The sequence below is a fragment of the Salvelinus sp. IW2-2015 genome, linkage group LG33, assembly GCF_002910315.2.
Source record: "Salvelinus sp. IW2-2015 linkage group LG33, ASM291031v2, whole genome shotgun sequence".
Taxonomy (NCBI): Eukaryota; Metazoa; Chordata; class Actinopteri; order Salmoniformes; family Salmonidae; genus Salvelinus; species Salvelinus sp. IW2-2015.
This window is the reverse complement of record NC_036872.1, coordinates 15,038,460-15,062,541: the sequence shown is the minus strand read 5'-3', so window position 1 is coordinate 15,062,541 and position 24,082 is coordinate 15,038,460. Positions and strand designations below refer to the sequence as shown.

The 24,082-nt window shown below is 42.0% G+C and overlaps 2 protein-coding genes and 1 long non-coding RNA gene across 3 annotated transcripts in view; 1 reads left to right on the top strand and 2 right to left on the bottom strand.

Annotated features, from left to right (window-relative positions):
* LOC111958140 (hemicentin-1-like) overlaps nucleotides 1-2,090 on the bottom strand; it is a 76,307-nt gene extending 74,217 nt beyond the window's left edge. The window contains exon 1 of the mRNA XM_023979324.2: nucleotides 1,512-2,090. Within this exon, the coding sequence (XP_023835092.1) occupies nucleotides 1,512-1,785 (274 nt within the window). The 5' untranslated portion in view covers nucleotides 1,786-2,090. The remainder of the gene's footprint in view (nucleotides 1-1,511) is intronic.
* Nucleotides 2,091-5,676: 3,586 nt separating this feature from the next.
* The window catches only part of LOC111957386 (neuronal calcium sensor 1), a 28,997-nt gene continuing 10,591 nt past the window's right edge, over nucleotides 5,677-24,082 (bottom strand). Inside the window, exons 4-9 of the mRNA XM_023978184.2 lie at nucleotides 13,207-13,345; nucleotides 8,616-8,694; nucleotides 8,080-8,168; nucleotides 7,884-7,961; nucleotides 6,803-6,919; nucleotides 5,677-6,212 (exon numbers count right to left, since the gene is read on the bottom strand). Coding sequence (XP_023833952.1) covers nucleotides 6,821-6,919; nucleotides 7,884-7,961; nucleotides 8,080-8,168; nucleotides 8,616-8,694; nucleotides 13,207-13,345 — 484 coding nt within the window. The 3' untranslated portion in view covers nucleotides 5,677-6,212; nucleotides 6,803-6,820. The remainder of the gene's footprint in view (nucleotides 6,213-6,802; nucleotides 6,920-7,883; nucleotides 7,962-8,079; nucleotides 8,169-8,615; nucleotides 8,695-13,206; nucleotides 13,346-24,082) is intronic.
* Nucleotides 16,491-23,093, top strand: LOC111957387 (uncharacterized). Its single transcript, XR_002876382.2, has 4 exons — nucleotides 16,491-16,650; nucleotides 17,935-18,009; nucleotides 20,217-20,426; nucleotides 20,865-23,093. It is a non-coding gene; the product is annotated as an uncharacterized lncRNA (long non-coding RNA).

The following is a 24,082-nucleotide window of genomic DNA, read 5'->3' as shown; positions in this document are numbered from 1 at the left end:
TGGTGATTGACTCCGCTGACCTGGCGTCTGCAGGAGTTTGTTCCACCATTGGGGTGCCAGAGCAGCGAACAGTTTTGACTGGGCTGAGCGGGAACTGTACTTCCTCAGAGGTAGGGAGGCGAGCAGGCCAGAGGTGGATGAACGCAGTGCCCTTGTTTGGGTGTAGGGCCTGATCAGAGCCTGAAGGTACGGAGGTGCCGTTCCCCTCACAGCTCCGTAGGCAAGCACCATATACCACACCCCCTTGTGCCTTATTGCTTAAATATAGCATGTCTGTGGTGATATTGTGCCATCTTCAAAATGCCCATGATGACTGAGTAATCATTAGTTGTGTTTAGTGCTCAAGTCAGCACTCTCTGTTGGGTGACCTGAACTTCTCTCATACTGCAGTGGACCCCAATGTGACTAATAACAGCCTGCTAAGATCTGACACTTATTTGGAATCCTTCAGGGGCTGGTCGATGGAGCAGTAAACATTAATCAACACACAGAGAATATATTGACTGTCATATAGAATAGCTTGCCATATAGAACAGTTTTTCACTCTAGTGTGAGGGAGAGGCCTGTAGATTGGGTTAGGGGCAGTGTGGGTGTGTTTGTGTGTGTGCTTCAAGCTTTGCCATCCCATTGCTTACCAAATATAACTATTAGACATTGATAATACGTGGACATGTCAGACTGCCAGACTACCTGGTGAGTATTTATTGATTCCTCTCTCTCCCTCTGTCATTTCTTTGTCTGGCTTTTTAAGGCTTTGTCCCCACTTCAGTCATAAGAGCCCATACAACATAGACACTGTCACGCCTCTTTGTCACCCTGTTTCTTTGCAATCTTAGGAGGCTTATAAAGTCACCCAAGGGCACAGTAAATTAAACACAGATAAAATATGTGGCGTTAGTGTAGCTAGCCGAGCACACCATCCCCTTCTCAGCCTCCAGCCCTTCCACCCAGGGTTGGTTACTGGGGCTGGTAGGCTTTCCGGAGGGGTGGATGGGGGTGATTGGGGTAATTACACACAAGCAGACAGCATATGCTTCTCATCAGGGCTCAAACACCCTCCCCCATTAGGGCACTCTCTTTTTTTCAAGCTCCAGCTTTCCCATAGAGGTTGAGTGGAAGAGGGGCGCTTGGGGACTCATCCTATACTTGTATTTGTGGCCAAAGCATAAATAAATAAATCAACTGTTTTAAAAAACCCACCTTAAATTTGTATTTCAAACAGAAGTTTTAAAAATGCTTGCTATTTCCTCAGAGGATGATGTCATGCTCCTGAAGAAGTTGAGCTGGCCCATCACTTCCTATTGTAATTAATTATGTCATATTTCATAGAAATCTAGAAACACTGGACAGTTCCTTTAATGTTTGATCTGATTGAGGCCTTATTGTTTAATGTCAATTGTTTAATGTAAATAATGTAGGCCTATTGTCATTTGTCTTTTTCAAAAATGCTAAATATCTTACTCTTGTAAGAAAYAATAAGGGTTATGCAACTTTTCCAAAAGTTGTTTTACCTGGGTCATGAAATGGCACGAGGACAAAGTTTTTGATGGGTCTTGTCCTCCGGTTGAGGGTCTTTTCCAGGATCCGAGAGGCACCATCTATCACCTGTTTGAGGTCGTCATACATTGAGCCAGTAACATCGAACACAAATGCCAGGGTTGAAGCGCTGTCACTGTCCATGGAATCAATGTGCTCCTGGCCACCCTCAACTCGCGGGTCGGTCAGGACTTTKTGCCCGCAAATAAAGAGCGCCAAGACAAGGCACTTCAACATAATAGCGGTCATTCTCAATTTACTGCATCTGTGTTTGATTTCATAAATGTAACAAACCAGTTAAAACACTAACACATAAAAAAAAATACGTTTTGGCGCATCCCCCACAAAAATGTATCTATAGAAATCGAAATATTGCCAAAGACAACCAAACTAAAAATCTTTGAAAAATGTTGTGCCTCAACTGAAATAGCCTACATGTAGATCTAGACTAGATGGTGTAGCACGTTAKTTCGTCCCGAGTAACATCCATGCACCAAAGTTTGGACGGATTGAAGAAAGCAGCTCCTCTGGAGAAATGGTAGTGTATGCTGAGCGCTCGGAACGGGGGCAGGGATGGGTGTTAAAAGGGTCCTGAGTAGGAACAAGCATATTTTATTTGTGTAACTTGACCCGGCTATCACTTCCAGCCCAACCCCGTCCACATTCTCCTGGCCGGGTACTCATGGCTGGATCCGGTCAACTTTATGCCAAGCTAGAGGTGCAATTGTGCTCAACTTTTAAGCAATTTTACAGTGGAGAAGAATTGTTTTCACGATTCAGCATTGTCGAAATGGCTTGAGCTTTATTATAACAGCAGTGTTTATGTTTAGCTGGCATATCACGCACCTTCCATAGGCTCTGTGGCCCCCAACCCCCCCCCCAAAAAAATAATACACAAATATTATAATATAATCAGGGAGTTGGTCAACCATGGTGTGTAAAATAATTAATTTGAAGAATGTATCTGCACTGTATGTTTGTTAGCTTGCTAGCCAGCCAGAGGAATAATTCGTTTAATTTGACAAATTAACTGCTAATTTGCCAACATTCCATTCAAACAATGCAATCAATCCACAGCCATACACTGACTGAAATCAGTAGCTGATAGGATTTAAAATGTTGTAAATGCAACAAGCACTGGTATTGTATCATATAATAGCACTCTCAGCTTTCCAAGAAACAAAACATTTAGACATTTATGGTATGTTTACATATATTTTATAGGCTATTTATACAGAAAATGTGTACAAAACCTGTATAAACTGTATTTAGGATTATATGACAATATTGTAGGTTAACAATAATTAAATTACACCATTTCTGATACATCACATGCCTTTGTTTCATTTTCCTGCGCAAGACAAATTAGGAGTATGCCTCTAATGCCATTAATTCCAATTAGACTGGTTTGGATTTCTGTCTGATCAATATGGCTGCCATTTTCACCCCATTTGGAAATGTGAAGGTTTATAACGTAGCCCTTCTAGTAATTTAATAGGATCTCTATGGTTGCTCCCCCCTCCCCAGGTAAGATATGAACACGTCATAAGCCATGTAAAAAAAAAAAAATAGAATTACAGGAAATCAGTTGTAAAACTGCACCCTTTTCTCTCAGCAGCATTGAAAAATGTGTAGAATAGCAGGAAATTAGCTTTAAAAATGATAAATTCTCTCAGCCTCATTCCAAAATGTATAGAATAGTATGAAATTAGCTACGGTATAAAACTGCATATTTTCCTCTCTGCCCCAATGGCAATATGTGTAGAATTGCAGGAAATTTGCTTTAAAGTGACAAATTCTCTCAGCCTCATTGTAAAATGTGTAGAATAGCATGAGATTAGTTGTCTCTGGAAAAAAAAGACACCAAAATATATGTATATATAAATATCTATATAAATATATCCCGCTGGTGAATAAATGGAGTCAGTGGCTTGACATGAGACAGAAATGCCAGATGCTTCTTCAGAGGAAAGGCTGAGGAAGCCAAGCATCCCTTTCTCGTCGGATTACAGATCCTGATAAGAACGGATACTTCGATTACATCACATGGTGAGGCAGTCGCTCTCAGGGATTTATCTATTTTAAGATTTCTTACTGAGTTTTATTTGAGCACAAAGAAGTGTCAAGCCATGCAAGCCAAGAGATTGATGCAGCATATCGGACGTTTGGCGAGGAGAGAAGGCAACCATACAAGAGGAAGGAAAGGGTCTGCAAGAATGAAAACATTTTAATGACCCCAAAAAAGAACCATTGGTGTCAGAGACAGGTTGAACCTTTCTTCAAGAAATTGACAGAGATTTTAGAGTCACACTTTTCATGATTTCAGTCTACTATTCCACAATTCTGCTTACCCAAGAAAAGCATATCAAAGAGAAAAAATACCTTTTATGGGATGCCGCTGCAACACCAATGCCAGGACACAATGACTTAAAGATGTTTACTGCAATGATAAAGAAATGTTCTCCTAAACCTTCCAGGTCATTATTTAGACTTACTGTATGAGCTTGGCCCACTTTGGTCCTCCTTTGGCATGTAGTAACTCCAGTTCTAATGGCTCTTATATCTCCTGCATCCAGACCAGTAGGATAAGAATGGACAGACAATGTTAAACAGATTAATGGCCTAGTGGAACTTGCTGAGGGCCTGGCTAGCCTCTACCCAGCCACGATGGGTTTTTCAACTGCACAGGGATGGCACATATCAGACACCAAGAAAATCTCACTAATTATTAATGGTCTCTTCTAAGTGTGCTAGTCTGCTGTAGGAATACTTGAAGTTAGGTCAGGACATAAAAACTTACACTGCGAACCTATGGTGTAGCAGTAGATTATGGATTTGAAGTGGAAAGCAATACTAAGGCCTGTCTTTACTCATATCTACAGTATGAACTGTCTTAAAGCACTGTTTAATGAACAAGTTACAGTCAATGTAATCCTTAATTCATTATAACAGGGTAATTCATGTTTAAGTTGAACAAAAGTCTGAATCTCCATTGAACAATTACTTCAACCACTTTCTGGCTGAGTTCTGTTCCTGTATCCCTTTTGAATCAAAGGGTATTTGAGGGAACCGAGACACCATTTCAGAAACGAGTTGAGTTTAGAGAGCTTTGAGGTTGAATTTACAAAAACAGAATTTCAATCACACAGAATGTAAAGGCAGCCATTTAAAGGTCCACTATGCAGAAATCGCTCCGACATTTCCTGGTTGCTAAAATTGTAATAGTTCGCCTAATTTCAGTTTATGTAACAAAACAAGCAAGTATAGTGTAGAGAATCATCATATCATCTAAACCGCTGTGTTTGAAGATGGTGTACAAAACCAAAAGTAAAAGATGCAAAAACAAAATTTATGAACGGGAAGCATAAAAATAGCGCACATAGAACAGGTCTACAGCTTCTTAGACTTAATTTCAATGGGAATAACAGGTCTATAACTCACATTTCTATGTGAATTTGGTCGGGTCGTTCAAAAAGTTACATATTGCAGCTTTAAAATGCATTTTACTCTGTGCTCTGTGTTGTTCAATGTAAATGACAGCACAGGGGGAAATTATCTGTATCACTTGAGTAAGGCTAAATCAGTGAAGCTGACAAATGCCTAATGTTAAGATTGAAATGACCGAGACTGAACGGGAAAGGCATCATCACATGCTGGGATTTATGGCTTCTGTTGAACACACAGGACACACAAAAAGGACAGGCTCAAACACACATCCTGCAAAAAGCTTTACAACGAGAATGTATGTCTGTTTGTTCTCAATAGCTGAAGCCTTGTGTATACACAGGGTGGAGTAAGACTACGTCAAAGGAAATAATGAGCCTCAATTGAGATATGTCAACTGTGAGGAATTACACTGTGTTGCTTGATCATGTCATTCAGGATGTGGCATTGAGACATTACAGTGCCTGGACAGTAGTGCTGATGGGAAACGACACATACATCCAACACAATAGGAGGCACATAACCCAAACATAATAAATTAAGCCTTACAAATGAAAGCCCCTCCCTGACCACTTATTCCTCAAATAAAAATATGAAAGATAACTAAGGAAGAAGTTTGTGCAGGAAGCAGGAAGAAAAAAAGCATTCCATTAATTTGATTAAAAAACGATTAAGCTTAATTTCATGTTAATGAACAGCAATCCAACAAATGCAGCAAAGCAACACAACATAACAAGACTATTTATAGTATATCCTATATACATGGATTTATAAATAAGTTGATCTCCCTCAACACTCTCAAAAACAATCAGTGCCTGCTGATGTCTCCTGCTGTAGTCTTTCAGGTAGCCATGTGACAGCTCTCCACGTGTCAGTCACACCACTCTGACTCTGTTGAGCGCCGTTCACAGTTCACACACACCTCAAGGGGTATCCTCCAGTATAGTCCACAAGGAAAAACAACTGCCTTGCTTGTATGTRTAAGTTCAGTGTATATTCCCCTCTTGTCCTTTTTTATTTTACATTTTTGTATATCAGAGCGCTCAGAGTTGTTTTCAATGCTTAGAGTGCAGATGAATATGTGCAATTGACAGCAGCAGTATTACACAAGTCCTTGCCCTTCTCCTCACCACACATCTCCTTCTGGATGGTGCATGGAGGGATGTTGATGCTTGTAGATGCTTTTTTCTCATAGCAGGTGTGATGGCACTATGTTCGACTCATCTGCGAATCTGTAATAATAATCACCATTGAGTTCAATGTGACAATGAAATCAGACATGGACACAAACAGTGCAAGATCCTATTGACAAAAGAGACACAGAACTAACAAGTAAATGCAGTGCTACTTTAAACCCAAGCTGTCCCATATATGTGTCTATATTGAGCTGAAACACACTCTATCCCATGTTGAGCAGGTTGTCAGCTAYAGCAATAATGGGCTGTGGAATACATTAGACAGAGGGGAGGATAGACCAGCTAACTGCCCTTTCTCCTCTCTGAGCACTGCATGGCTGTTTCATTGCCAGCAATCAGCAGAGGGCACTTGAATAATGCATAAGGACAAACTGTGGTCTGACAATGGCGGCTTTGCATTGTTTTCAGACCGAGTCTCTGACCTCTACACTATAATGCACTTTGTAAACTGTAGTATTCTCAATAACACACATTGTCATCCTCAAACAGATCAATTGACCACACAATTCCTTGTTTCTCTTATTATAAAACATGATTTTGATTATATGATACAGTATGTACAACCTTATGACATTTCCACCACTGGAGTATTGAATTCAATGCTGCATGATCACTSCTCCACTCACCTTTAAACACTTTAGGCCCTATACCAGCCCATCGTACAGTGACAGTGCCTGCACAATTGAGGGGTCTGCCTTGGAACCCTCCTGAAACTCCTGCAGGGTCAACTTGCCATCAGCATTCTGGAATAAGAACACAGGAGAAGATATAGCACAACGGAACAGCATCTCCATCGCAGATCAGGCCGCTTTTACTCTATCTTACCAGCAGGGGGCAAACAAATCATGAGTAATTGTTTTTAGTTTTTATTTAACCTTTATTTAACTAGGCAAGTCAGTTAAGAACAAATTATTATTTACAATGACGGCCTACCCCGGCCAAACCCTCCCCTAACCCGGACGACGATGGGCCAATTGCGCGCCGCCCTATGGGACTCCCGATCACGGCCGGTTGTCATACAACCCGGGATCGAACCCGGGTCTGTAGTGATGCCTCTAGCACTGCGATGCAATGCCTTAGACCTCTGCGCCACTCCGTCCCCATTAATGTAATATACCAGGGCCTTTTCTACATGGCTTGGCTGATCTAGTTCAGTGCACATGAATGGTCAGCTCACTTCCCTCCGCCCATACAAATGACTGAGCAACTGCTGCTGTGCTCTGAAGCCAGTCCTATCGGCTGATCCTTGCACTGGGTATGGAACTGACAAACATGCCCAAGCAGGCTCCATCTCATCTTTCACTGAGCCAAGGACGAGGAGGGCCTGAGTGAGCTGAGTGGGCATTAGCACTGGGCTGTGGTGGTGGAGGGGGTATCTGTGGTGTTTATAGACTGCAGGAATTGTTAGTGATGCTGGGATGGCTACGGCTAAGAGGTCTAAACTCTAGACGGCCCGCCTCACTGCACTACAGCACAGGGACACAGTAGGAACACAATATACATGGTATTTTCTGTGGAGTTGCTAGTCAGCTCATTACAATAGTACTGCCACTGACTTGAGAAACAAAGTGATCTATAAGTTGTACAACTAAGAGCAAAATAGCTACCAACAAACCAGAGGCCATCAAATAGTTACATAATTCTATCTTAACCCATGGTGGTGGTTTTGGGTTACTACAGTGTTTTATTTGTGGAATAGAGGTATACCTTGTCCATCATGGAAAAAATACGGTCCACTCTCTTCTCAGGTGTATTCTCTTCTTCTGGTAACTCTACAGTGTTCCCCTGGAACACAAAGGCAAATATATTGTCTTGCAATATTTTAGGTCAATGTAAAATACTGTATGTGAATTCTACCATTAGCCTTTTTGACACTGGAACATTTTGGTATTGTATAACTTACCACCATCAGATATATGGCGTCTACGATGTTTAACATCTCATCTCGTGTGACGTAGCCATCGTTATCAAGATCATACAATTTGAAAGCCCCTAAATACAGCAAAAAAACAGAAGKTGAAGGCCCAGTACTGATTGTAAATGAAGTTGTTTTGGGATTGTGTATACAGGTAGACGGGGATGGATGAATGTATGTAGCCTTGACCTTTTACTAAGGTATTAAACATGAGTGGCTGTATGTGGGGGAGTGGGGTGGGATGCGGGTTTTGAGATAGAATGAACCCCCACAGAGTCAGAACTATTTCTCCCAAATATTTTCTAAAGGTAATCCAAACCCAGTGCCCACATCGTAGGCAACACCATTGAACAGTGGAAAACAATACTTAAAAATCTCTTATTTGTAGTAAGAGCCTGTCAGTCTTCTGAGCATGTCAGTCTTTTTGTTCTGTACATGCATAACAATACGATCACAAAGACTCAGGTCCTGTCACTGAAATGTCAAGGTGCACTGCCTGATGTGAAGGGGTCATCTCTCCTTACATCTGAGCTTCTCATCCAGTGTCCCCCGCGAAGTCACCGACAGGGCTTGGATGAACTCTGAAAACTCTATGTGTCCGTCCTAACAGAGAGAGAGAGAGAGAGAGAGAGAGAGAGAGAGAGAGAGAGAGAGGGGGGGGGGGGTTTAGACACAAGACAAATATCTTCTTTCACACTAACTCCCCAAAACAGTTTGTTTGGTCTACTGCTGAAAAGTGGGGCAGACTTGTGCTTCATGTCTGCTGCTATTTCTGCTCTGCACCTGGATCTCCCGAGGCTAAAGCATGTCAACTCTGGTCATTAGCAAGATGGATGCATGCTGCCAGGTACACTATATACAGTGGGGAGAACAAGTATTTGATAACCTGCAAAATCGGCAGTGTTTCCTACTTACAAAGCATGTAGAGGTCTGTAATTTTTTATCATAGGTACACTTCAACTGTGAGAGACGGAATCTAAAACAAAAATCCAGAAAATCACATTGTATGATTTTTAAGTAATTAATTAGCATTTTATTGCATGACATAAATATTTGATACATCAGAAAAGCAGAACTTAATATTTGGTACAGAAACCTTTGTTTGCAATTACAGAGATCATACGTTTCCTGTAGTTCTTGACCAGGTTTGCACACACTGCAGCAGGGATTTTGTGTCAAGAATAAGAAAKCAATATATTCCATAGTACACTAGAACACAGCAAAACATGAACAACAGTCTAAACATAGCTGAGGGCAATTGAGCAAAATGTMCACTAGATGACAGCAAATGGACCTATCACAACCCGACAGGAAGGGTGAGAAATCCATATCTTCATTTAAACCAGGGTATTTAGTGGCCTGTAGTTTGTAAATCCAAAAACTTTCCCTTTGGTTTAACTGTTTAAGACGGTCCCCTTTTCTAATAGAGGCGGGAATATGATCAATACCCATAACTTGTAGGGAGGCAGGGTTGCCATGGTGTAAGGACTTGTAGTGCCTTGTCATGGGGTAGTCTTCATTGCCTACCCGTATGGCGTACTTGTGTTCCGCTAAGCGGTCTTGAAGGCGTCTCTTTGTCCGTTCAATGTAGAACACCTTGCACTGTGGACATTCCAATCTATAGATGACATGAGTGGTTTTACAGTTAATGAAATGCTTGACGTAATACTCCATTTTGGAAGCTGTGTCAACAAAATACTTATTCTGTGCAATATTACTGCAATGGTTGCACTGGTTACATTTAAAAGAGCCCTTGGGTTTGTGGTCAAGCCAAGTTTTTTGAGAGTCACACGGAAGATAACTGTGGACTAATTTGTCATTTAGGGTAGGACATCTCTTAAAGCTTATGACTGGTGGCTCAGGAAAGACTTGGCGTAGTAGCGTATCACTTTGGATGATTACCCAATTATTTTTAATTATTATTTTAATGTTCTCTGCTTCAGTGCTGTATTTTGTAACAAAATACACTCTCTCTGATGTATCACGAGGCACTCCCCTTCGCAACAAGTTCTCTCTGTCAAGTAATCCAGCCCTTATAYCTGCATCTTTCAGGACCTGAACGCTGTAGCCCYGATYCAAGAAGCGATTCTCCAATTCAGCAGATTTGACACTGTAGTCTGTTTCCTGATCGCAAATTGACTCTTTGGAATTGGCCATATGGAATATTCTCTTTTAGCCTTTTGGGGTGAAAGCTGTCTGCCCTCAGAATGGTATTCCCATCTGTAGGCTTCCTAAAGATTGATGTGTGCAAACAACCTGTCATTTTTACTAATGTCGAGGTCCAAAAAATGAATGTTATCCTTGCTGTACTCCATAGTTAGTTTGATATTAGGGTTAATGCTGTTAAGGTATTGGTGGAAGGAAATAAGTTCATCTTCTGAGCCAGACCAAAACAGGCAAACATCATCAATATAGCGTCCCCACCATATAATCCGGTCAAAGAAATGGTTATTAGAAGGATCCAAAATGAAGTCATTTTCCCATTTACCCAAGTACAAACTAGCGTAGGAAGGGCTGTAGCAAGCTCCCATGGCACATCCTTTGACCTGTTTAAAAATACGGTCCTGAAAGATAAAGATSTTATGATTAAGAGTCCATTCAGTCAATGAGACAATGAATTCTGTAGGAGGCATCTCAGTTTCAGGCCGGGTACTCAAGAAATGGTGCATAGCTGCCAAACCTTGTTCATGCTCAATGGTGGTGTATAGAGACTCCACATCCATGGTGACTAAAAAGGAAGCTGTACCTATATTGTTCAATTCCTTACATTTTGTTCAACACATCTGTGGTATCTTGAAGATAGGCTGGGAGTGACGTCAGAAAAGGCTTAATAAAGTAATCAATGTACTTAGAGATGGGTTCTGTCAGACTTTCATTACCACTAATGACTGGTCTGCCTGGGGGATTTTCAAGATTTTTGTGGACTTTTGGAAGAAGGTAAAAAGAAGCCATACGCAGACTGCCATTGAAAAGAAATTTGAACTCATTGTCTGAAATGTAGCCATTCTCCTTAGCTTCTGTGAGGATCCCTTTCAATTCAGTTTTTAGGTCCTCTGTAGRGTTGAAGGTAAGAGATTGGTAGAATTCATCATTGTCTAATTGACGGTAGGCTTCTGTCACATATTTGTCTTTACTCCACACTACTGTAGCACCACCTTTGTCTGCTTTTTTAACCACAATCTGTTCATTTTTGGACAATGATTCAACTGCATCCCKCTCTGTCTYAGAAAGATTACGTYGTGTTTGGTTGGAGTCAATTTTACCCTTAAACAGATTCTCCACATCAAAATTCACTTTCTTGGCAAATGTATTTAGTGTGGCATTCTGGACGATGGGACAAAAACAAGACTTGGGCTTAAAAGGTGTTTTTGAGGGAACAGAAACTGCCTGACCTGAGACACTGGCGTCTGTAGTTGGAGAGATGTTTTGCTTGTACTAGGCCTTCAGATGTAGATTCCTGTAGAAACTAAATAGGTCAATCTTTGTATTAAATTCATTAGTTGAATATGTGGGGGCAAAGGACAGTCCTTTAGACAAGACCCTTATGCAATCATCAGAAAGAGGTTCTCCAGAAATGTTGATCACAGTCTTGTTCTGGTCCTGCTCCGTGTGGTTGGATAGTCTTGATTTCTTCCTCCCCCTCCGTGTTGGCCTCTTCCGCGTCCTCTCCCTCTCTTGTTGAGGAACCTGCGTGACTTCTCTTCCTGATCTAAAAAATCTTGGGAGGAGCTGGCCTCTGAGCGTCTGGGGTGATCCTCATCGTCACTGCTTGTGAAGCCTAGATCTGTTTCTTTCAACTTTACAGACGGATTAGAATCTACTATTTGCAACAGAAACCATTTGCTTTTCCAAACTTTGTTTTTCCCGTGATTGTATTTTGGAAAATTGCGAAACAATCAGCTGTTTGATATTTGCCAAAACTTGGCCAAAATGCAGCGAGCATCCTGACTGTGGTCCCGTGTGGCTCAGTTGGTAGAGCATGGCGCTTGCAACGCCAGGGTTGTGGGTTCATTCCCCACGGGGGGACCAGGATGGATATGTATGAACTTTCCAATTTGTAAGTCGCTCTGGATAAGAGCGTCAGCTAAATGACTTAAATGTAATGTAAATGTATGCGCTTGTGATTACATACAATACACAGCAATGCCTGCTACTACATGATAGTGAGAAGAGGGGAACAAAATATTTATTTTCAAGATACCAGTAGACCTTTTCTGATTTTCATGAGATATTGTTGTAGGCAAAATTACATCCTAGGTTATATACCCCAGACCTGAGCCAGGCCAGCTAAAGGAGAGATATGGGATCTAACAGCATTTTACAGACTCTCAGACTGATTCTATCTCCACCAGACAAGGGACCAGCCGGCCAGCCAGCTGTTGTAAAACAGACATTGAACTGAAAAATTACACTGATTACAAATACTATTAGAACCAATGCATTCTCTCTAACTACAGGGTGCTTAGCACAAATTAAACTCATAAAGAAACATCCGAACCAGTGTGTGGCTATGGCCGCCAGGGGTCATCGACCAGCCTGCCTGCGGGCTGCTCTTAACAACACAACAGATGACCTTGATAACTAAACGAGGATGCTGCTTTATGAATGATTAATATTGAATATTGATAACATAATGCCAGGCTGCGCTAGCATGTTTCATTAACAAGCCACACACACACACAACGTTTGGGGTTCCTCTCAAAGCCTACAGACCATGGGGATGAAACAAGAATTGCAATGCCTTGTTGTGAATCACAAAAACCTTTGTTCAAAGTCCATTTCCCTCTCATTTCCAGGAATCTCTGACATGTGCTTTGTCAACCCATCTCACCTCTGATTGATCCCACAAAAGGGACCCTTTCTGCGCTCAGATTCCACTTCTGATTAGAGACCGTTACACAGTGCTATGACCCTCAAGGCACCACAGAGACTGGAAACTGTTAGATCATCACAGAGTAATCTCACCCATCTACCAGAAACAGCATCCTAAACCTTTTTACTATACAGTATGTAAGCATTTACTCCCCTAACATGACAGYGACTGAAAATGTCATTAAAATCACAGAAAAAGCACATGTAATTGTATGGAGGTACAAATAATAAAAACATTTAAACCTTGTTTTCATCAAAGACGTTGAAGACAAAAGAAGCAAACTTGGTGGGGTCACCAAAAGGGAAGAACTGCTTGTAGATCTTTTGAAAGCCCACAGCATCCAGCTGACCACTTGGACAGTCCTTTATAAAGCCTTTGTACCTGCAGGAGATGATGATGATGATAATGATAAGAGAGGAAGGCAAAGAGAACACAAGAGAAAGTTAACATGATAGGGATACAATTAGCCTATTGAATATAATATGAAATTGTTCAATAACACTGAGCTTCAGACACAGCTCTTCACAGGCAAGCAGCATTGATCTAGTTTAAAACAGCATGTTGTATAAAAAGGTTTAACCCAAAGCTATTTATCTTGCTATCAGATAAGATAATGTCTCTAATCAAATATAATAGGCAGAGGGAGTTTAATTAAAATCAAATTACTTTCTTGTCTTTTGATAATGTGCATAAATTATCAATCAATCTGTGAGCTTCTAGCCTCTAGAGATGAGATGATATGTCCAGAATGACATAACACCACAGCTATTTATAGAACCAATTTCAAGCCTCGTCACTCAAAGGTAGACAGTCTCGTTGTACAACTCAATAAAGAAACAGTGTTATAGTAAAATAACAAGCCTTTAATGGGTCTGTACAGAGAGGGAGACGGAGAGGGAGATTCGAAGAAGGAATCAGAGATGGGCAGGCTAGTTTAACGAGATAAGTGTATATTTCTCTCTCCATCGCTCTCTGGTTAAAGCATGGGGGTATTATCAGTTTGGTGGACTAAAATGTGCATCCACATGACGTCTGACCCAGTGTTAGACAGTCATGTTCAGAGGTAGACAGGTCTTTTGTGAGTTCCCATAACTTCCCATGTCTCTGTGTGATTGACAACAGACACAGACGGGTCCTGATGAGGATCTGCTGTAATGAAGGCCAGACTGAGAGGAATGAAGAATGAAGCAAGGACAGATCCTCCCTACACTCACTCCTTCCTTTGGCTCCTCACTCTGAAACTCATACTTTTAATCTGCCTCGCAGATAAAACACACTCCTGCATAACCTAGAATAGGACAGACGTGCACAGAGAATCTCTAAAGATGGGCTGAGAAAATTTTGAAGAGAAGGCCATAATCCTCCTATTTGCATATCCGGATGTGGAGATATGCAGAGGAAACGAAAGCCCATTGAAGAACAATGAGGAATCAAGTCTAATTGCCGTTCAGCGGGCAGGTAATACAAAGCACATCATAATCTCAATATGACCCATTTCAAGTGAAATTGATTTTGTCTGACTCATTTGTGAAATTCCCATTGTCTCTGTGAGAGGGAAATCGTTTCAGTACTGTATATTCATTGGGGGACTCATGCAAAAACAGGCTAGTGCAAAAACAAACAGGCCTTTAGATTCAATCAGTTGCTTAGTAACCATTGACTAGTAATTGGGCAGAATGATCCCAATCTAAATAAATGTGAAGCATCTTTCTCTAGTTTGATGTGACCCTGGCTAACTCACTAGCATATGTGCAGTTGTGCATGGACATGTAGCCTAGCTCCCAGGCCTTTCAGGATAATTGTGCTTACTCACATGAAAATAGCCTAAACCAGTAGACCAGTGACTTTATGTCATAGTTAGTGAGGCAACCTGGGGATATACTTTACATGACTGGCAGCTTTCTACCAACACGCTGTAATCTGTCATCATGGTGGATGGCTATAAACAGTGTTGTGGACAAGGCTATTTAGCTATTTTCCCTTGTTGTTGTCCAGTTGGCAGGGATACTTGGCTATGTCCCTGTGTTATTGATTGCAGGTGAGCACTAAGCATGCTAATGACATTTCCCCCTGAATAGATTAGCATTGATCAATATGAAGGAGACATTTAACAGTACCAGCATTTATCTAAGAGTTTCAAAAACCCGACCGTAGGCAACACAGTGACTAGGGTCTGGTTTCAATGACGGACTCTTTAGGCATACAGGAACTACGTCACTACTTTATCTGCTTGAACAAAATACTAAATAGTAGCTAGCAAGATGGAGAGGTTATTTTTAATGTGTGCATTTCGCAAGTGGCTAGTTTGCATCAACTACCTTAACTAAAACCACTGCAAAGGCTTTGCTTGCAAACTTTGATTTTCAATCGCGGCATTCTGGCATGTCTGCCTCGAGATTCTTTGGGAGAGCCCCCAGATGTATTATTTTTTTTCTTATCGACTTAGGCAGTGATGTAGTTCCTCTATGCCAAAAGAGTGAAACCCTAGTCAATGTGGTCCCTAGGGTCGTGTTTAAGAGTCTATTTATCTAACCTTGCTATTTATTCTATGTCTGTCCGTGGCTTCTCCACTAATTACACACCATCTTGCATTTCCCCTGTTTAAATTGCCTCTCATCTTTCACACTCAACCATGGTGATTGCGGCTGATCTTCCATTGAGGAGTCATGCAACGTTTTATGTAAAAGAATGGATGGAAGGCTGACTGACTTGGATGGAGTGCACAGCCAGGGTGTTATTCTGCCCCAGTGCACCCAGGCAGCCCCTGAGACTGGCTGACTCTGTAGCCACGTGCTGAAGCAGCCAGCCGAGCGTTGTCTTTCTGCTGCGTGTGGACAGGGATGTGGATGAGCCCTTGCTCCCTGACCCTATCAGAGAGGGTAGAGCATCAACACACTGATTGACTGGCTCACGAGGCACTGACTTCTCTCTCTCGTACAAGGATCAGGTTTTGACACAAAGCCAAGGCAGATGAAATAATGTTAAAGACCTGGCACGTGAGACGGATAGGGAAAGGCAGCATTTACAAAGTGCTATAGGCTACAGTAAATCATCATATGTTGTATAGCTAGATCTAGCCTGGGGGTAAGATGTATGCAACTATTTATCTTTCATTCACTAATTTACTAGAAAAATAAAAACAGAATAATCAGGCAGCTCCATCATTATTTTGCTTTGAGATTAGTTGACTGTGTTATAGCATTGCATGGCAGAGGAAATGACCCAATTCCCTGTGTGCTTCAAATTGCTTAAAGAGCTGCTGCCCCTAAACACCAACTAATCCCTTTGAAAACGGCCTGAGGCATCAATTTGAGTCAGAAACATGTATTCTAGTGTCAATATTGACTACAAAGTGTAAAGAGGATAATTTTGGTCATAAAGTCAGTCTTGTCTGAAACGGAGTTTGGAACCTCAGTGCGTCACAACAAGTAGAAGTAGGTTGGGTTTGGATTACAATTATGTAAACAAATCATGCCCTCTTTTGCCAAGCTCCACGTGCAAATCGCCCCTCTGCCCACTTCGCTTCCCTTCATTCAATGTGGCTCCGTTGTTTCATCGCCCCAATGCGTTCAAAGGATCACAGATGTTTTAGACTGAAAAGCCCTATACAGATTAACTATGCAATGCATGCTTCCAGCAGGATGCACATCCAAATGGTTTGCATGCTCTGCGAAAGGAGCCCAGTGGTGAGTATACCGGTAGTAACTAGSTAGGCCATAGACTGCCGGTTATGTATATTTGATAATCATTATCACTGTTAGCTAGATAACGTTAGCCTACCTCAATACAACTCGGATTTGGCTTGGAAACACGATACCATTTCAAAACAAGGCATATAATTAGTAGGACAACGTTTTGTCATGATTGTGATGTCGCCAGATTGACTTTAGATGCAATATAACTTTAGCCAGCCAACTAAGATTGAAGGGACCACCATTTTTTTTAGCTAGCTAACATTAGCATTGCTAGCTATATGGCAAAGTTATTTGCTACTAATTATTTGCCTATTTGCCTACTAGCAATGTCATCGTATTTCCATGCCACTGTAAATTAATGTAATTTAGATGAAACAGTCACATTAGCCTCCAAGGTGCAACCCATGACTAGGACACAAATAAATATTGGATGGACCTATGGTAGTACTAGCTAACAACTCATGTCTGACTACAGCAGTGTACTAACTAGCAGCAACCAACTCAAACCAACCCAGGGCTGGACAAAACATGTCACAGTAGGTTGTATGGTGTCACCGGCCTGAATCGAATCCAATCTGGAGCCAATCAGTCAACATCTGTAAAGCTGTTATGGGATTTTTATGAATAATGACTAAATGATGTATACATTTAACGTAGAACTATAACTAAAACTACCCTGTCATTGTATGATTGTATGAAATTTATTAGAATCATACATCTATAAATCTGATGTGTGTACAAAAAATGACTTTTTGTTCCTTTTTAGTATGTAAGCAGGGTGCAATTGTGAGACAATGTATGAGATAAGAGGAGCTATCGACAGACAAGCTCTACTACTGTGTTCCTTACAGGACATTCTGTCCCCACCCAGGGAGGGGAGAGACCTTGGGCTTGTAGTAGATTGTATAACAAGTGGCAGACAATGCATGAGAAGAAGACTTGTGAACTATATTGTCATTGTTTCTGAGAGGAGGAGGGACATTTATGATGAAATGTGAGGTATATAGACCAATGTACAGGAAATGATAGGCAGAACGTTCCCGTAAATAAACATTTGACTATTGTAGACTGGGCCTCTGTCTGTTTTTATTTCTATCAGTATCCTACAAATCCTGATATAGCAGACGGAGTCATTTAATTGAATTGGTTAAAGGACATGAGAACTTCATTCTCCTAACAAAAGCATAGAATTAGCTTCCAAACAAGATTGTTATTTCTCGAGCTATGTTTATAATTGAGGGATGATGACAATTGTTGACCCTGTTTTTCTGTTAGACAAAGTGCACAGTTGGGTGCCAGACTGATCCCCTGGTCATGAACGGATGCCGGGACCTACCAGAAGGAGAAAAGGTGGGTATCGTAAMATGTCCAGCAATGTGATTGCAATTTTTTTTAAACTGTTATTTAACTAGGCAAGTCAGTAAGAACAAATTCTTATTTACAATGACGGCCTACCCCGGGCCGAACACTAACCAGGACAGCGCTGGGCCAATTGTGAGCCGCCCTATGGGACTCCCAATCATGGCCGGTTGTGATACAGACTGGAATCGAACCAGGGTCTGTAGTGACGCCTCTAGCACTGAGATGCAGTACATTAGACCGCAGCGTCACTCGGGAACCCGAATGGTTTAGCGACCTAACAAAATATTTTAATTCACTGTTTACTTGCAATTTTCACAGCTTGTCAGGCAAAAGTTCAGAATAAAAGTGTAATGCGACACAAGTACCCTTGTGACACCTCCATTGTTTCATTTTAGTCATTTAGCAGGCTCTCTTATCCAGAGTGACTTACAGCTAGTGCATTCATCTTAAGACAACTAGGTGGAACAACCACATATCACATGCATAGTAAGTACACTTTTCCCCAATAAAGTAGTTCTCAGCAAAGTCAGAGCTAGAAAGGGAGCAGTCAACTGCAAATGTTGCTTCAGGAATTATATTTTATTGATTTATTTTTTTTGGGGGGGGGGTTCGAGGTAAGGAGGGGTATTATTTAAGACACTATTTGAAGAGGTAGGGTTTCAGGTGATTTCAGAAGATGGGCAGGGACTCTGCTGTCCTAGCTTCAGCGGGAAGCTGGTTCCACCATTGGATTGCCAAGACAGAAAAGAGCTGAGCAGGAGCTGCCCTCCTGTAGGGGTGGAGGGCCAAGAGACCAGAGGTGGCAGAGCAGAGTGATTGGTTTTGGGTGTAAGGTTTGAGCATAGCCTGAAGGTAGGGCAGGGCAGTTCCTCTTGCTGCTCTGTAGGCATGCACCATGGTATTTTAGTGGATGCGAGATTCTMCWGGAAGCCAGTGGAGTGTGCGSGGAGCGAGGTGACATGGGAGAACATGGGAAGGTTGAAAATCAGGCGGACTTGCAGTGTTCTGGATAAGTTGCAGAGGTTTGATGACACAAGCGGAGAGCCTAGTCAACAGCGAGTTGCAGTAGCCCAGACGGGAGATGACAAGTGCCTGGATTAAGACCTGCTCCGCTTCCTGTGTGATGTAGGGTCGTACTCTACGGATGTTGTAGAGCATGAACCTGCAGGAGCGAGTCACTGCTTTGATGTTTGCAGAGATAGACAGGGTGTTGTCCAGGGTCAAGCCAAGGTTCTTTGCACTCTGGAAGGGCGACACTGTGGAGTTGTCAACCGTGATGGAGAGGACTTTTAGCGGGCAGGCCTTCCCTGAGAGGAAGAGCAGCTCTGTCTTGTTGAGGTAAAGCTTGAGGTGGTGGGGGCGACATCCAAGCTGAGATATCTGCCAGGCACGCAGTGATGCATGTTGCCATGGGTGTCAGAAGAGGGGAAGGAGAAAAGTAGTTGAGTGTCACCCGCAGGAGAGACCATGTGAGTAAATGATGGAAACGAGTTACTTGGTGTATAAAGCGAAGAGGAGAGGGCCTAGAACCAAGTCCTGGGGAACACCAATAGTGAGAGTCTGTGGTGCAGACACAGATCTTCTCCACGTCACCTGGTCGGAGCGGCCTGCCAGGTAGGATGCAATCCAAAAAGTGTGCAGAGCCTGAGAAGCCCAGCCATGAGAGGGTGGAGAGGAGGATCTGATGGTTCATGGTGTCGAAGGCAGCGGATAGGTCTAGGAGGATGAGAACAGAGGAGAGAGAGTCAGCTTTGGCAGTGCGGAGAGTCTCCGTGATGCAGAGAAGAGCAATCTCTGTTGAGTGACCCACCTTGACTGGTTAGGGTCAAGAAGATTGTTCTGAGAGAGATAACAAAAAAGTTGATCAGAGACAGCATTCTCAAGTGTTTTGGGGAAAAAGTAGTTTTTGACATCAGTCTCCCTCAACTCCTATGAAAAGGACATGACATGAGGCCTCTGATAGTGACCCGAGTTACTGCCCTGATAACACAGACGGCTTCATTAACAACAACAGATAATGTTTATGTGAAAAGTTGCATTGAAAAATACCTGGCTTGATAAACTAGTAGGCTAATTCCCCAGCCAAGCATATACAACTGATCGAGTCATTTTGGTTGTGAAGTGCATTAGCAAAAAGCTTTGTCCTTTAGAACAAAATGCAATTTGCCACCACCTCATAAGATTGTCTTCTGCAGTTGTTTGTGAGATGTCCAGTTTGCTGCCAAACATGCAGCATAGAGAAGACCAGAAAGGGGGCCCTCATCACCATCATGAAGACATGTCCTCACGGTAAGCATTCCTATGAATGGAACAGTCAGCCACATTTTGGCAAGTATGCGGCCAGCAACCTTCACCTGTCAGCGGAAACAGCTTTTACAGGCTCATCATTTGTACAAATACAGAAGGTAAGCCACTTCAGCACTTTGATACATTTGTGAAACATAATTTATGTAAACTGACATTATTTGTTGCTTATTTACGACTTCTTAGATGCATATAATGTTTAGGGCATGACATAGTCTGGTGGAACCAGCCTGATCGCTGTGTTCACCATTCTATTTCACTTCACATTTGATGATATCTGAAGTGAAATAGAAAGGTGATCACATCGATAAGGTTGGTTTCACCAGGCTAATCATAACCAATATTGATAATGTAATCAGTGCTCTGTGTGTGTGCGACTGACCAGTATCTTTGATAAGGGGCTAGGAGCTGATCTATGCTGCTATGCTCATCAATGGGGCGCTAGCAAATACCTCACCTCCAGCCTCACCACTTGCCTGCTCASGAACGGTCGTCGATGGGGAGGTAACACACAGTCACTGTTCTATATGTGTTCACAGATTCATGAAATGCAGAGAGACCAAGCACTCAACACATCCACAATGAGGAGTTTACTAATAATACAGTACAGCACAAATGTCCAATATTAGCAACACCCTTTTTTGTGTCAATGATGATGGGGAGACCATAATTGGGTATTTTTTTTTCTAACCTGTTAAAACTTCAATAAAGTATATGTTTTAGGGTTGTCACAATACCAGTATCGTGATACTCAAGAGGTATTGTGGCAAGGAAACAAAACAGTTCAGCAGACTACATTTCCTGAGTAAAACAGTCCTAATGTTGGAAACAAGCAGCCTTACATTGTAGCACACAATATTTTAAATCCGGTATTCCCAAACTGGGGGGTACATGTACCCACAGGTTATAGGCCTCTGTACACCTATGTAGATAAAAAAAATCTGCCGTTTCCAGCTACAATAGTCATTTACAACATTAACAATGTCTACACTGCATTTCTGATCAGTTTGATGTTATTTTAATAGACAAAAAATGCTTTTCTTTCAAAAACAAGGGCATTTCTAAGTGACCCCAAACTTTTGAACGGTAGTGTATATTGGGAGTAGTGCTTTTCCTCAGCCACAGTGTGTTATATGTGCAAAGGTACTATCTCACAACTCGATGAAACCTTCACTCCTGTGCAGACACTTAGAAGCAAAACATGACAATTTGAAAAATAAGCCACAGGAGTTTTTTGAGCGAGAATTAAAACGACTTTCGAGTAGTAAGACATGTATAAAAGCAACAGATACCATTAATAAGAAGGCTAGAAGTGTCTTATATGGTGAGCTACCGAGTGGCTAGAACAGGCAAGCTCCACACTATTGTGGAGGACTTAATTATTCCTGCTGCCGCAGATATGGCTGGGACAATGCAGGGGGAAAAGGCCAAAAAAACTATACAGACAATATCTTCATCAAACAACACTTTCATGACGCATCAGTGACATGGCWGGAGATGTTTTKAAACAATTACTGCTTCGCATACAAGCCAGTGAATTCTATGCGTTACAGCTGGATGAGTCAACAGATGTGGCGGGCCTGGCACAGCTCCTGGTATATGTCCGTTACGTTTATGGGGGGTTAATTAAGAAAGACATCCTCTTCTGCAAACCACTGGAAACCAGGATAACAGGAGAGGATATTCTGAAAGTACTGGATAGCTTTGTGACATCAAATGGACTTTGATGTCCATTATTTTCACGTCATTGAAAATAAGAATTTGTTCTTAACTGACTTGCCTAGTTAAATAAAGGTAAAATAAAAATATATAAAATATACAGTGAGTGTACAAAACAATAACACCTTCCTAATATTGACTTGCACCCCCCTTTTTTCCCTCAGAACAGCCTCAATTCATCGGGGCATGGCCTCTACAAGGTGTCTCAAGCGTTCCATAGAGATGCTGGCCCATGTTGACTCCAATGCTTCCCATAGCTGTGTCAAGTTGGCTGGATGTCCTTTGAGTGGCGGACCATTCTTGATACACACTGGAAACTGTTGAGCGTGAAAAACCCAGCAGCGTTGCAGTTCTTGACACAAACCAGTGCCTGCTACCATACCCCGTTCAAAGGCACTTAAATCTTTTGTCTTGCCCATTCACCCTCTGAATGGCACACATACACAATCCAYGTCTCAATTGTCTCAAGGCTTAAAAATCCTTCTTTAACCTTTTTCCTCCCCTTCATCTACACTGATTAAAGTGGATTTAACAAGTGACATCAATAAGGGATCATAGCTTTTACCTGGATTCACCTGGTCAGTCTGTCATGGAAAGAGCAGGTGTTCATAATGTTTTGTACACTCAGTATATATTATATTTAATTGGGGTGATCGTTAGTTTTTATTTAAAATTGTTATTATATGTGTACTTGTTTGACATTTTACTGCATTGTTAGGAGCTAGTAACAAGCATTTTGCTGCTCCCGCTATAACATGTCACGCCTACTCCAGCGCTCGACGTCGCCGGTCTACTAACCCCGGTGCTGGCAACCATCCTTACACACACCTGCTCCCCATCATTATGCACACCTGGACTTCATCATCACCTTGATTACTCTCCCTTTATTTGGCCCTCAGTAGCCTCAGTCATCAGGCAGTATTGGTTTGCTTTCATGTTCAGTACGCATCTCCTGTTTTGTTAATTTGCCTTTCATCATTGTTATTAAACTCCCCTTCTGCACCTGCTTCCTGACTCCCTGCGTATTCGTGACAATCTGCTAAACTGTGCATGCGACCAATAAACTTTGATTTGACTTCATCAACAATATCACCAATCCCTGACTCTGTAGGAAATCTGTGACCTGGCTGGTTTGAGAGGTGTATGTGTTCATGTAGGCCTATTTAATCACAAAGCCAGTAGGTTATGTGCAGTCTGAGAGTAGAGGGAGGCCAGAGAGCAATACATGGTAATACGGCTACCCTCTCTGAAACACATTTAAGGTGCAATCTGGTGATACACCCACAATCTCACGGAGGGAATGCTATGAGCTATAGTAACACAAAAGAGTGTAGAATGCTCTTTGCACCTTGCGATTTTGTTTTGTTATCAGAAGTCCCTCTTGAAAATAGCCCCGGGAGGCACAGGGATTAGATCACGGAGGTGTTTGTATCAGTGTTAGCAGGCAGACTCCGAAATTCCCTCTGTCTCACTATTATCAGGCTTCAAAGTCATTCTATTTTCAGAACTCATCTGTCTCCAAGGCAATGTGTGAGAAATTAACTTTGCAGTAGAACTAGCCTACTTAAATACTTTTCCCATGGATTTCACCTCAGAAGCAATATCTGTGTGTCAAAGATCTATCAAATTGAGGATTTAATCAGAGGGCTATATAAAGTGAAATACTCCCTCTGTAGAAAAGCCTTAATACCCAGCTGCAGAGTTGGAGCATCAGTCAGACATGAGTCAACAACTCAGGAAGCTCCTAGCCACCAGCCCAGCCAGCTCACACCCTAGTCACTGCTCTCAGCCCCCAGAGCAGCAGACCTACTCTCCAGGTTCAGACCAGTCACAGTGACCCTGTAGACTGCAGTCAGCCTTTAGCTGGCCCCTGGTGCACCTGGCATGAACACAAGAACATCTGCCAAATGTAGTAGACAGCACATGTTGCAGGTGACTCAGTCACTCAGTGACTCATCTCACCCACATGGGCAGCTACAGTTCTATTTGAGTCTATTTGAGGACTAGGGGCAATGCATAGGTTAGAAGAATCTGAGTT